The 12,408-nt window shown below is 38.7% G+C and overlaps 4 protein-coding genes across 4 annotated transcripts; 1 reads left to right on the forward strand and 3 right to left on the reverse strand.

The window, feature by feature from the left end:
- Positions 1 to 2,328: 2,328 nt before the first annotated feature.
- LOC136258174 (LIM domain-binding protein 3-like) lies at positions 2,329 to 3,695 on the reverse strand. Its single transcript, XM_066051495.1, has one exon. It carries the CDS (start codon positions 3,635 to 3,637, stop codon positions 2,462 to 2,464), a length of 1,176 nt encoding a protein of 391 aa, XP_065907567.1. The 5' UTR covers positions 3,638 to 3,695; the 3' UTR covers positions 2,329 to 2,461.
- Positions 3,696 to 3,903: 208 nt separating this feature from the next.
- Positions 3,904 to 10,091, reverse strand: LOC136258177 (charged multivesicular body protein 1b-like). Its single transcript, XM_066051497.1, has 11 exons — positions 9,944 to 10,091; positions 9,775 to 9,825; positions 9,147 to 9,166; positions 8,797 to 8,874; positions 8,470 to 8,538; positions 6,499 to 6,576; positions 6,284 to 6,352; positions 5,019 to 5,126; positions 4,711 to 4,754; positions 4,493 to 4,559; positions 3,904 to 4,077 (listed from the first exon to the last, which is right to left on the reverse strand). Exons 2-11 carry the CDS (start codon positions 9,791 to 9,793, stop codon positions 4,030 to 4,032), a joined length of 600 nt encoding a protein of 199 aa, XP_065907569.1. The 5' UTR covers positions 9,794 to 9,825; positions 9,944 to 10,091; the 3' UTR covers positions 3,904 to 4,029.
- On the forward strand, positions 10,006 to 11,374 carry LOC136258176 (mitochondrial glutathione transporter SLC25A40-like). Its single transcript, XM_066051496.1, has 2 exons — positions 10,006 to 10,117; positions 10,195 to 11,374. The coding sequence occupies exon 2, from the start codon at positions 10,246 to 10,248 to the stop codon at positions 11,260 to 11,262; it is 1,017 nt and encodes a 338-aa protein (XP_065907568.1). The 5' UTR covers positions 10,006 to 10,117; positions 10,195 to 10,245; the 3' UTR covers positions 11,263 to 11,374.
- Positions 11,375 to 11,381: 7 nt separating this feature from the next.
- Positions 11,382 to 12,392, reverse strand: LOC136259432 (palmitoyltransferase ZDHHC22-like). Its single transcript, XM_066052919.1, has one exon. It carries the CDS (start codon positions 12,390 to 12,392, stop codon positions 11,382 to 11,384), a length of 1,011 nt encoding a protein of 336 aa, XP_065908991.1.
- Positions 12,393 to 12,408: the final 16 nt, after the last annotated feature.

The following is a 12,408-nucleotide window of genomic DNA, read 5'->3' on the forward strand; positions in this document are numbered from 1 at the left end:
AAATGAGCCCTCTTGAAAACAATCAATATACTCTAATAGAGCAGTCACGTATACTCTAATAGAACATGCTTCGTTAGTGGAGTTCTTCAGACATTCTAATAAACTGAACATGACCTTATACTGCTATAGCTTTGGTGTGCAGTGTTTGAAAGGTATACAACTCCAGCAATATGGACATTTGTAGTTATAATGTTTTGATTGCAAGTCATTCCATTTGTATTAGTGGATGTATTCATGGTTCCTAAAGCAGTAGAATAACGATCACTTACAGATGATGCCTATATGTGTCTCTACGTGTTATGCTATCTGTTTCCACTATACACAGATTCATCCCAGGAGCACTTATATGCATTATATTCATAAAGCAATTTGCTGAGTTTAATTGAATCATTAAAATATTGGAAGTCTCTCAGTGGCTAGGGGCACAGCCCCCAGACCCCTGCTTCTGGTAACTCAATACTGCTGTTGGAACCCCCCTTCAAAAAATCCTGGCTACACACCTGAATCTTTTGACTTGTATAAACTTGACAGTGAAGGTACATGTATAAGACAATCACAATGATTAGGGCCCATCTGCCTATGGTATTATGATTAATGTTTTCACACATCCATAATAATAATAGAATGGTGTGCCATGATAAAATTTCACAGTTATCACAGAACAATCAATGTAATACTCTTTAATAGAGCATTCACAAAAGATTGCATGAAACAGGAGACATGTTTAGGATTGCATTGTCGGTTATAGTTGACTCATCATTACTGAAGCTGGAGATCATCTACTAATTAGGATATTATACATGTGTTATGATAATCTCATCCACAATTATCTCATACTGTAGTACATTAATTTGCTTCTTTTTTTTCGTTGTAAAATAATTTTCGTATGCAAAACTTGTACAAAAATTTCTTACACGAAAATTTTTACAGAAGATCAAACTGCTCTATTTGTTCATACAAGAAAATTTTTATCACAAATTTTTTTTGCACGAAAGAAAGTGAATTACAGTATATAATTAACCATGAATATCATAATTTATTTGCCAATTTTTTTTGTACCAAAATGAACAGCTGAGAATCAAAAACCAGGACAGCACCGTGCCCCGGGTTCATAGCCCAGCTATGCAACTACATATGGCTACAAATTATTTGAGGGTGTTTTAGTATTACATGTAGTTGATTTACACACATGCACATAATCGATTGTCCATCATGGCTAGCTTTCTATCCATTTTTTTGTTTACAATTTTTGTAAAAGGATAAAAGAACCGGCCCTAAAGGCACACCCATCCACCATACTGTAACTCTAAGCTAAGATGTTCTATTTAAAAGGGTTTTGCCTACACCTACAGATCCATAATTATCAACACAACAGCACAGGTCATATTATACTGTAGGAAAGTCTATGACTATAGCTACAGCAAGCTCTAGGCTCACTCGATTGCAAAGGCCACAAGTTTAGTGCCAATTTTAAAAATGACGAAAATTCAAATCTGTGTATGTGCTCAAAATGTGTTTGTTGCAAAGTCACAAATCAATAATTGGGAAGGCCTTTATAAGTCACACTGAGACCAAGACAAGATCTTGGTTGGTTAGGGCTTCAATTGCTTGTGGTCACACATCTGACACCCCTTTGAATTTAGAGTGTTATCAAAGAAATATATATAGCTACATTGCTGCAACAATAATATTAATACACACAGATAAAAATTATGCTAACACCACATCTGTAGCCCTTTGAGACTTTATAATTATTAATTTTGATCTGCAGCCCAAGCACATGTACATAGTGTTGACAGCTGCTTATGTTTATAATACAGCTATCCACATTAGCTGTTATCAAAAGTGTTTTATATACCATGCACAGGCAGAGAGAATCTTTGGCCATGGTCCCTTTCAACCTCTTTTACAAGGGCAGCATCCAACAGACTATAATATAGGATCTCAAACTCTATTAAAACATGTACACAAAAGTTATAGCTGCACTTTACCACTTGCAGTCTTGCATGTCACCATAAACCTTTTGTGCAAGGTTAAAATATACTCTAATAGAGCAGTCACATACATGCTATATAAAAGCCATCTGTTATGTGATAATCTTTCCTCTAGGAGATGAGACTTACAGAATGTGTGTCATAAGCATCCATGCACTATAATTATATAATGCGAAAGATAAATTCTTCTCAGGAGTTCTAGCAGAATAATTTTGATTTATTCCTCTAACTTAGCATCATGCTCCGTCTCCTAGCTAGATCAGCCATACATATAAGTCATGCATTGTAATGTTGGCCATGCACCTAGCTCAAATGCATAATACTTTTAATACTTAAAGTCATGTAGATTACTAAGATTAAGGCAAGTATACGCTACATAGAATTACAATAACAACTTGATAGAACGCAGCAAAACTAGTCCATTATTGGTTGTATTGACAACCTTCATGTGTTCAATAGTCAGTTAGTTAGCGAATATTAACACACTTGGAGCAAGCATACTCTCCCTCAGCATTCTTGTACATCATCCCGTCTGTGAACATGCCTTTACAGATGGAGCATTTAAAGCAATCTTCATGATAAACCACCTCTCCGAGATCAACATAGGCACCTGTGACGTAATCATTACATTTATTACACCTCTTGCTGTACCTCTGCAGATAGCAGTCGTAACAGAACGGCTTATTATCCTGCATGGCAAACTTCTTGCCAACCAACTCGCCATTACAGCCTGCACATAAGAAACACTTCCTGTGGTAAATCTTATCTTGGAGCTTCATGCCATCATCGCTACCAACATTTCCCTGGCAGATGGTGCAGCGAGGAGCAAACTTTTTCTGGTAGCAATCAAAGCAGTGAACCTCATGCTCACGACGTACAAATTTTACTCCCTTTAGAGGCTTGCTACACCCAAAACACTTGAAGCAGTAGTTGTGCCAGATGTTGTCTTGATAAGTGACGATTCCCTGGTGGCCCATAATTTCTTCCTGACACACACCACAATAAAACTTGCCATCTGCAGTTGGCTGGGGTTTGTTTGATTTCCTCGGTGCAGTCATTTGATCTGGGTTATCTGGTGACTTTGCAGGAGGGGCACCTGCTCCATACACCTTAGTGTTTGTTGGAGGTGGCCCAGATGGAGCTCCCGTATTCTGTGGTGGTCGAGGATATCCTCCAGGTCTTTGACCTGATGGCCCTGCTGGAGGTGCCCCTGTACTCGCTGGGGGTGGCGGTCCAGAAGGCGGAGGAGGCCGAGCAGGAGGGGTAGGACCAGGGTACCCAGGGGTCGTTGTTTTCGGTCCTGGAGGGGCTCCAGCAGTAGTGTAGGTTGTGGTGGCGCCTGGGCCGGGATAACCGGGTGTGGTTGTCTTGGGTCCAGGGTACCCAGGAGTGAACTTGTTGTAAGTAGGAGACGTCGGTTGGTCTGGTACTGGTAGAGGTCGTGCAGGAGGCTTTCCACTTGGAGGTTGCGCGGATGGAAGTGGTGGAGGTGCGCCTGGCGTAGGACTTGGCGCGCTAATGGCAGCTCGAAGTGCATCGATGTCCTCGTACATTTCTTCCTCCTCCGTCATGGGACATATCTCAAACGTGTCGTAAATGTCCTCCACCTGGAGATCTTCAGCAGCCTGGTAAATGTCGTCCATGTTGAGCTTGTTTATTCAAAGAGCCTGCCCCACCCACTATATAGAGTCACATGACATTCCTGCACGCCCTGTTCGTGTATTTATTTTTTTGAGGTTTTTGTTTAGGTTCCTTGGCTCATGGTAAGGCTGTCACCAGGCTGGTGACACAATATGGGCATTAAACAAGTAGATATTATACACTGATAAATTAATGTCCATCATATGTACTTGATTGTGTCCATGCACCACCCTCACACATAGTAGTACATAAGCACCAACAAAATCACTCTGGTACATAAATAAAGATATTATTCTCATTTACACAATACATTGTTACATACGTACATATTTGGTGTACACACTCTATAAACACTTCACAATATTATTGTATACACTACACGAAGAGTTTGGGGTCATTGATTAGAGGAACGTAGTTCAGCCAGTCTCTGAGACAAGTCATCCTGCAGTGGTGAGGATAGCACAGTGAATACAATGCCAGTACATAATATGCTACAACATGTGCTGAAGAGAAATGTGTACATGCATGGCTAGTCTTTAACTAGCCTAACTCAGACTTTTACTAATTGTCACGTTGTATACTGTATGTTATTTTTCATGTTTAAAAAAAGTCTATCACTCATGCAACACGGTTCTGCCCTACACTGATGTGTATGGTACCAGCATCGTAGCCTCACCGTACTGGTGCAACCATACAAATGGCAATTAAAGACTTTTTGCTTTTCGTGTGTGTGCACATATGTAGTGTGTACACAAGAGTAACATTAGAAACATTTGCTCTAGTACCTAGCATTATGCAATTATCAGGCCAGTATACTTACACACAGGTTTAAACACCACACTACACACAATACTCACTTGTTCAGCACTAACAGTTGATGTTACCCCAGTAGCTGCTGATGGGAGCTCTGACTGTAGGTCCAACCTGTAACAGTATAGTAGACAATAGATAGAGTGACTGAATACTGATACCACACACTCTTGTTTACCTATATATACCACATTTACACAATGTATTCTGTACTTCTAAAGATTAAACGAGTATTACATATGTACATTACTATGTACATACTCACCCAGCCTCCTCTGCTACTTCTTGCATTAGACCAGTCACTTGTGTCTAATATGATAACAACATAATATGATATACTACTTACTACAAGTGCACACAGTTTAGTCACATATTCATAATGTGCTACTTTGTTAGTGATACACACCACGTACCACTGTATAATGTACACTAGTGACACACATGCACACGCACAAACAAACACACGTACTCGTGTACGCATGTACGCACGCTCTCTCTCACACACACACACGCACGCACGCACATGCACACACACACATGCACATACACACGCACACACACACAACTACACACCTCGGGTACAGTCAATGTGGTTGCTCCACTCATAGCCTCATCCATGGTCTGTGTCTGAACATCAAGGTGTTCAAACTGTCTCTCAAACTGATCCATCAAATGTGTGATCTAGGAGAGGAGGGAGAGCAAACATGTGAACATATTTTAAAGCTTCATCATCACCTTCATCATCATTTCCCACATACATAAACAGTGTTGGAACAAGAGATGGAATTTATAACTAATAATTTATACTAATGATCAGTGTGCAACAGAAATTTAAATTACTATCATATGTGACTGGCTGAGCAAAACCCGGCCGTTTTCGCACATTCCTTGAATTCCATTTTATTGCATCTCGGTAATCTATAGTAACAAAAGAGTGGACAGCCTAAGATTTCCTTACTCTCCAAACAGGCGAAACCAATGATTATAGTTTTTATTATTTGAGCATAATTTCAGTGCATACGAATGCGATTAAAGCATGCGTAAACTTTTCATGTAGCACGTGTATTTTTACCCTGTGTATTTCAATACAGTTTTATGGCAAACTATAATTTTGCAAAAATGTCCGGTTTTTGCTCAGCGGGTCACATATAACATTAACACATACGCATAATTAAGCTAATATACCACTTTAGCATAGGCATTTAAAGGTGCCACTCAGGGTTTAAACTCCCAGGCAATATTATGGGAACGCAGTTTACTCATACTCGCAATCAGTTCAAAGACACAATACACACTTTGACTTGTTATATCGAGTGACACGTACGAAGGATTACATTGTGGAATTCAGCATAGCCAGGCTGAATGTAGTTGCAAAACTATGATGAGTTGATTGTTAATAAACTATTTTCTATGATGAAGGATTACCAAATAATTGTTTGGGAGATGTGTGAATGCGTACTTGTATGCTTCACCTGCTAGTCATGACTACAGAACAAGATCATATTATATTGAGTAACTTTTAGTCCTAAATGCTTTACTTATAATATGGTAACTTACTTACTGTCCCAATAGTGAAGTTAGTAGTCTTAATGTAGTGCAAAAGAATAAAACCAAAACTTCAAACCCACAATTGTAAGTTGTAACGTTGTGTATTGATTAAGCATAACAACACATGGATAACATTCTAAGGGCTATTAGCCCACATTTTTAAAACCATCAGATACAACAAACGGGGTGAGTGCTCTGTAGTTATTTTACTTATTAGGTGAGTGGGTGACACCAGGATTAATTTCACCTGAAAAACCCTCAATATATACACACATACAGTTTGTTAGTACCTTCTCAAGGTTCATTGACTTGAGTGCTGAGTCCATTCCTTTAACTACACCAGCCATCGACTTGGTGACCTTCAGTAACAAATCAGTAACCATAACAACCAGTAAACAAACATATGATTATCCATTCATATCCACTTATTGACAACATGTACATCACATTTTCTGGGTAAACTACTAACACAAACAATAACAAATTAACAAGACAATTGACTCACCTGTTTCATGGTGATGGCAGTTTGTACCCTTGCTGCCACTGCATCAATTCTTGAACTCATCCTCATGTAATTCAGTGCCTGAAGGAACAACATGAATAATAAATCACACCACAATAACAGTAGTGTACTGTACATAAGCTGAAAAAGCAGTTAAAGGATTATATACAATATTCCCTTAGTTTGAGTTTTCAAGTATGTATGATTAATTTGCAAACCCACTGAGAGTACAACTCTACTGTACAAAAAAGTAGTGCTAATATTTTTCCCATGAACGTAAGTGATCTGTAAATGTGTCCAAATCTAAACTCCCTCTATGCTTAATTCCAGGCTGGAATCGTCCTTGGTAGAAGAAATAATGAATAACTACCCTTATGAAAATTTGCACACATGCACACGCAAACACACACCTATATTTGCATGCAAATGCATGTAATCAAATGCATGTGTGTGCATGTTAGTATTTGGCCCGATTACACACATGCATTTCCAAAGCTGTTGCATGTAAACGCTTGCATGTGTGCTATTGCATGCGTGCAACTTGTGAGCAGTTTAGCAGTTGAGCGACTGCATGCATGCAGCTTGCAAACGTTGGCTATTTATTTCATATTTGTATTTCTTTTAAATTTGTAATTCACATCTACAAGAAATGCGTGCAATACAATACAAAACTACAAGTCAGTTACAAGCCACAAACTGTCTGTTTGACCTCACTGCACACAATTTTTTCACAAAGATGATCTTTAGTTGAGCTTTGTCCAAAAGCAATGTAGAAATTGATACAGGTTCAAATACTCTCGATCCCACTTCTTGTCTGCTTTCAATTGTACATTTCTGTAGTCTTTAAATCAAAGGTTAAAAGTTACACTCCCTCATTTTGTTACAGAAAGCAAAGAAGCCATAATGAACAGTAGTAGTAGTATTTTATTCATGTTTAGAAATGTTTCTCCACCTGTGACGCACAACTTTCAGGGAGACTCAAGAAGCCAACCTCAGCAACTCAAGGCGCCAACCTCAGCTGTACTTGTAATGTCATGTACTGCTACAACTAGTTTTCTTGTAGAACATCACATCCCACTAACAAAGACTACTTGTTTTCTTTGTACAGGTTGTCAATAGTAGCAAACAGTTTGGGCGCAAATTTTAAACATTTGTTTGTTCTCATCTGATTGGCTATTTCGTACTGTATACTGCATGTAAGCAGAAAGAGAACAGACTGCATGTGTGTAATTTGTGAGCAAACTAACCCCCTATTACAGCTAAACTTATGAAAGCAAACTGCAAGCATGCAGTATGCAAGCAAAAAGAGCACAATGCATTGCTATTGTATGAGAACAAAATGCACGCGTGCAATATACAAGTAAAATGATAGCATGAATAATGCTATTGTAAGAAAGCAAATTGCATATGTGCAATATGATAGCAAAAGAACTCACTAGGTTATTGCTACTGAACTGTATGCATGCAGAGAATATGCAAAGTTGTGCTATTGTTTTGCAACCATCTTAAGAGCACTGCACGCGTGTAGTTGCAAACCGCATACAAGTTACACACAAAATTTTCATAAGGGTATACAGCTAGATTTATTTTTAGTACAAATGCTTTAATAGCCCTGGTATTGATAGCACAATTACAGGTCACAGTGGTTATGACATAATTATGAAGAATTTAATGGACTGTCTAGTTCATAAACTAAAACCCACAATCAGTTGCTCCACATGAGGGTATATAATGAGCCAGTGGGGTTGGGTGTACAACAGGAATGTAAACATCTATTCTGTAAGAATGAATTTTTGGAAGGTTCTAATAAAATATGGACCTGTGACACAACAAAAATTGTCTTTGTTCTTTTATAAAGGAAGAATTTGAGAGTTTGAATATGATAGATGCATTTGCCTTTACATTCACCAAGTTAATTAATCCGTAATCTACTTAGTAGTACATATTATCAAGCATACTGTACTGATACATTACCTGGTTCTTTTGGCGAATTGAGTTCTCAGCATGTATTCTGGCCCCATCCATGTTGCCTTTCTGGATAGCCTGAATGAGAAAAGGTATCATATGTCTTAAGATCGCTAACAAAGTAGACTGTAGGTATGTAAGAATCTAGGGCTGAAACCAAGTACTGCAATACTCGGGTACTTATGAATTTGTAAAACCCTCATCCAATTGTTATAAATGGTAACATCCTTACTATAGAAAAATTCCTTAAGATCAGCAAATTTTGTCCAATAAGCATTATCAGATTGACATACAGGGTATGTCACACATCGTACCACAGAAAAGTAGCGTACGTACCTTCTTCAACTTTAACTTGTCTGATTTCTCATCCTTCTCACACTTCTTGGCATTTCTGTCCAGTTGTTTAGCAGCAAACTACACCAACAACACATAAAATTCTCATACCATCCCAAACCAATTGAAAATCGTGTGGTACTACTGTGTCCCTAGTGAGACATTTATACTGTATAATAAAGCAAAGAAATTTAGGCCAGAAGGACACTAGCTTAGATAGGTTCCACTGTACAAGGCTGGTACAGTACAAACACTTGCTGTGTTACAAATTTTACAACTTTCATATAATATTTCACATACAAACATGCATAACACACACACGCACGTATATACATACATATAATTCTACATACCTTCAGGTTAAAGAGATGTTCTATGGTAAGCAAGGTTAAGGAACCACTACAAACATACATCATGATGTACACAACACTATGCTAAGTGTGGTAAATGGATGATGCTTAAAACTTGATAAACAAGACCATGCCCATGATCTCATGAGGACAATTGCATATGCGCACCTAATAACACGTAGGTCAGAGATTAAGATACATAGGTAGGCCCAATACATAAGAATTAGACATAAATTTGAGAAAAAAAAGGAAAACAGAAAGCAAACATCTTATATCATGTGACACTACAATAATTCCACAAAAGGCATGTACAATATATATGACGTAACCTATGGCTCCTTTGTAAGCATAAATTTGTAATCAAACTTAATGGTCATGAATACAGAATTAAGCATGCATATTATAACACCTACTTTGTTGACACTGTTGTATTATACAGAGACAACTAACTGACACACATTTTCTGTTTAGGTCACCGGCAGCTGTTTAGTGGCACATAACAGCACCACAGATATCACACCCACACACTGTACATAACATTAACAATATACTGTTCTCAGGTGGCATATGATTGCACTACAATTTCCACACATGACTCAAACCACAATTATACATCATGGTTAAAGGATACTTTCCATTTCAGATGACATCAATTTCTAATCAACAACTTCTAATCAACAACCTATCACAAACCCACAATACATCATTACAGACACAAACACACTTCACTACGAGTATTAACACACACATTTCTACCTTACTACAAACACGTAGACAAACGCACACGTACAATAACATACACAATCACACAATACACTACTTGGAGAACTCGGTCAGATAGTAAACACGGGATGACTTGGCTGTACGATATCACATGATATCCGGATGATGTCACCGTAACGGCGTAAGTTACGTAAGTATTCGTAATTATCCGATCATAAATGTGCCCTGCGATTATGTAGAAGAATCGTTATGTGAGTGCTTTATCTGCTTTAATACTGCACAAATAGTATAAATTGGTACATAATTTTGTTATATTTCTTTTATGTAGTGAGTGATAAAGGTTGTATTCTAATATTTTGGTTTACGTGACGAAGTGACCATGTCAACTTGTAACGGGTACCAGTGTGATATTAGTACTACACAGCAGATCATATCGTCTTGTTCTGGCGCTTTTCTAACCTCATTGGCCACCACACCGTTTGATGTAGTGAAGGTCAGATTGCAGGCTCAGCAGAGCCAATTGTTCGCCTCATCTCGTTGTTATCTGTTGTGTAATGGTCTAATGGATCATCTGTGTATGTGTGAGCCAAAATATGGACTGTCGGTTTCATCGCCAGTGAGATTTACTGGCACAGTTGATGCATTTGCAAAGATAGCTCGTAACGAAGGGCTGTTGTCATTCTGGAATGGACTGTCTCCACTACTAGTAATGTCTGTACCACTAACTGTTATGTACTACACAGCGTATGACAAGTTGAAGTTTGCATTTGGGTTTAGACCTGATTCAACTGGCCTAACAGCAATAGCTGCACCTGCAGTAGCTGGTTGTATTGCAAGAACAGCATCAGTGACTGTTATAGCACCCCTGGAGCTTATTAGGACTAAACTACAGTCAAGAAACAACTACCGATATTCTGAGTTGTTACCAAGTATAAGAAACGCCGTTAAGCAGGAAGGAGTGTTGAGTCTATGGAGGGGGCTGTCCCCCATGGTGCTAAGAGATGTACCATTCTCAATGATCTATTGGCTAGGGTTTGAACAATTAAAGGCATGGTTACTAGCAAGGGTGGAATACAGTTACAAGGTACCTTTCATAGCTGGGTCAATATCTGGTGCTGTTGCAGCAGCTGTCACGATACCTCTGGATGTTGTCAAGACACACATGCAAGTTGAGCTTGGTGAGAGACTGGCTACTACAGGAAAGATGTCATTAGGTTCAGGATCAATGATTGAAGTGATGAAGAAAGTTGTGAGGCAACATGGCTATCAAGGACTAGTTGCTGGGTTTGTTCCTCGTGTTGTAAAGGTGGCACCTGCTTGTGCCATAATGATTACTAGTTACGAAACTTGCAAAGAATATTTTGTAAATTACAACAATTCCAGAACGTTGCTATGATGCATGTGTTATGTTGTAATCTTAATGATAATAATCTTTTCAAAGTGATATGATATATACTGTACACAAGTATTTGTTTATTACTGATCCATACAAATTATCTAAATACGATTCTAACACTACAAATACTTTGCTGGTAAATAGTCATTTATGTTCAGAGTTTTGCGCCACACAGGTAGTAGGAACCACAGATAATGTCTTCTTTGTTTGAGGAGTAAAATGTTGAGCTTACTGGCAGGGTGACGCCATCTTTTCTCCCTGATTCTCATCTTGATGTTCTCATACCAATTTGGGTGAAGCAGGGAACGAAGAAAATCTCGAGTTGACATATCTGCAAGCATCAACACAATCTGTGCAAATGACATAAACCCAAGTGGTACCAGACCTCCTATCACTGGTATGACGACTGCAGAATTTGTGGCAAGTGTTCGGCAAATCTCAGGATGACCTGTTGACAGTGGCTGCCAGAAAGCAATTATACTGGAAACGAAACATTGTGCGAAATAAGGTGCAGTGAGGTACAATGCATATATCAGTCCAAAAGCTGAATATAAAACAAATAATATAAAATATGAATAGTTGTGCAGGCCGGTACAGGTCCCAATGAACGGACAATGATGGTCCATATATATCACATGTTTTCTACACACCACACAATAATCCACTGGGAATGCCGTCCCAATATCTTGAGGGTCTGGTGCAGTGGTGTTCAAATCCCTGAGCACATTTCCCACACCAAAATCAGCCGCAAACATTGGGTCATTAGGATCAAGTGGATCACCATTCTCATCGATGGCTGCATCAGGTACTGTGGTATATCCCGGATCAGTAAACACACTGTACAAATAGTTTAAACTCATGTTGCCCCATATCCACATGGCGAATGCAATATGGCACCATCCACGCCATGACTGTAATGGATCCGGCACAACTACGGGTAGGAATATAAAGAAATGGAACACTAGTGCAATCAGTCCAATGAGGGCCATTGATATCACTAACAGAAATGTCATACATTGACCTGTAGTACGGGATATTCGCAGTCTGGGGTTGAGAATTCGCAACACATCCACAAAAAGGGGAACTTGCATGAATCCTGCAAGTGATACGACTCCTGTTACCAATGACATTGTTTACAGCTTTGAA

This window comes from Dysidea avara, chromosome 6 (assembly GCF_963678975.1).
Source record: "Dysidea avara chromosome 6, odDysAvar1.4, whole genome shotgun sequence".
Lineage (NCBI taxonomy): Eukaryota > Metazoa > Porifera > Demospongiae > Dictyoceratida > Dysideidae > Dysidea > Dysidea avara.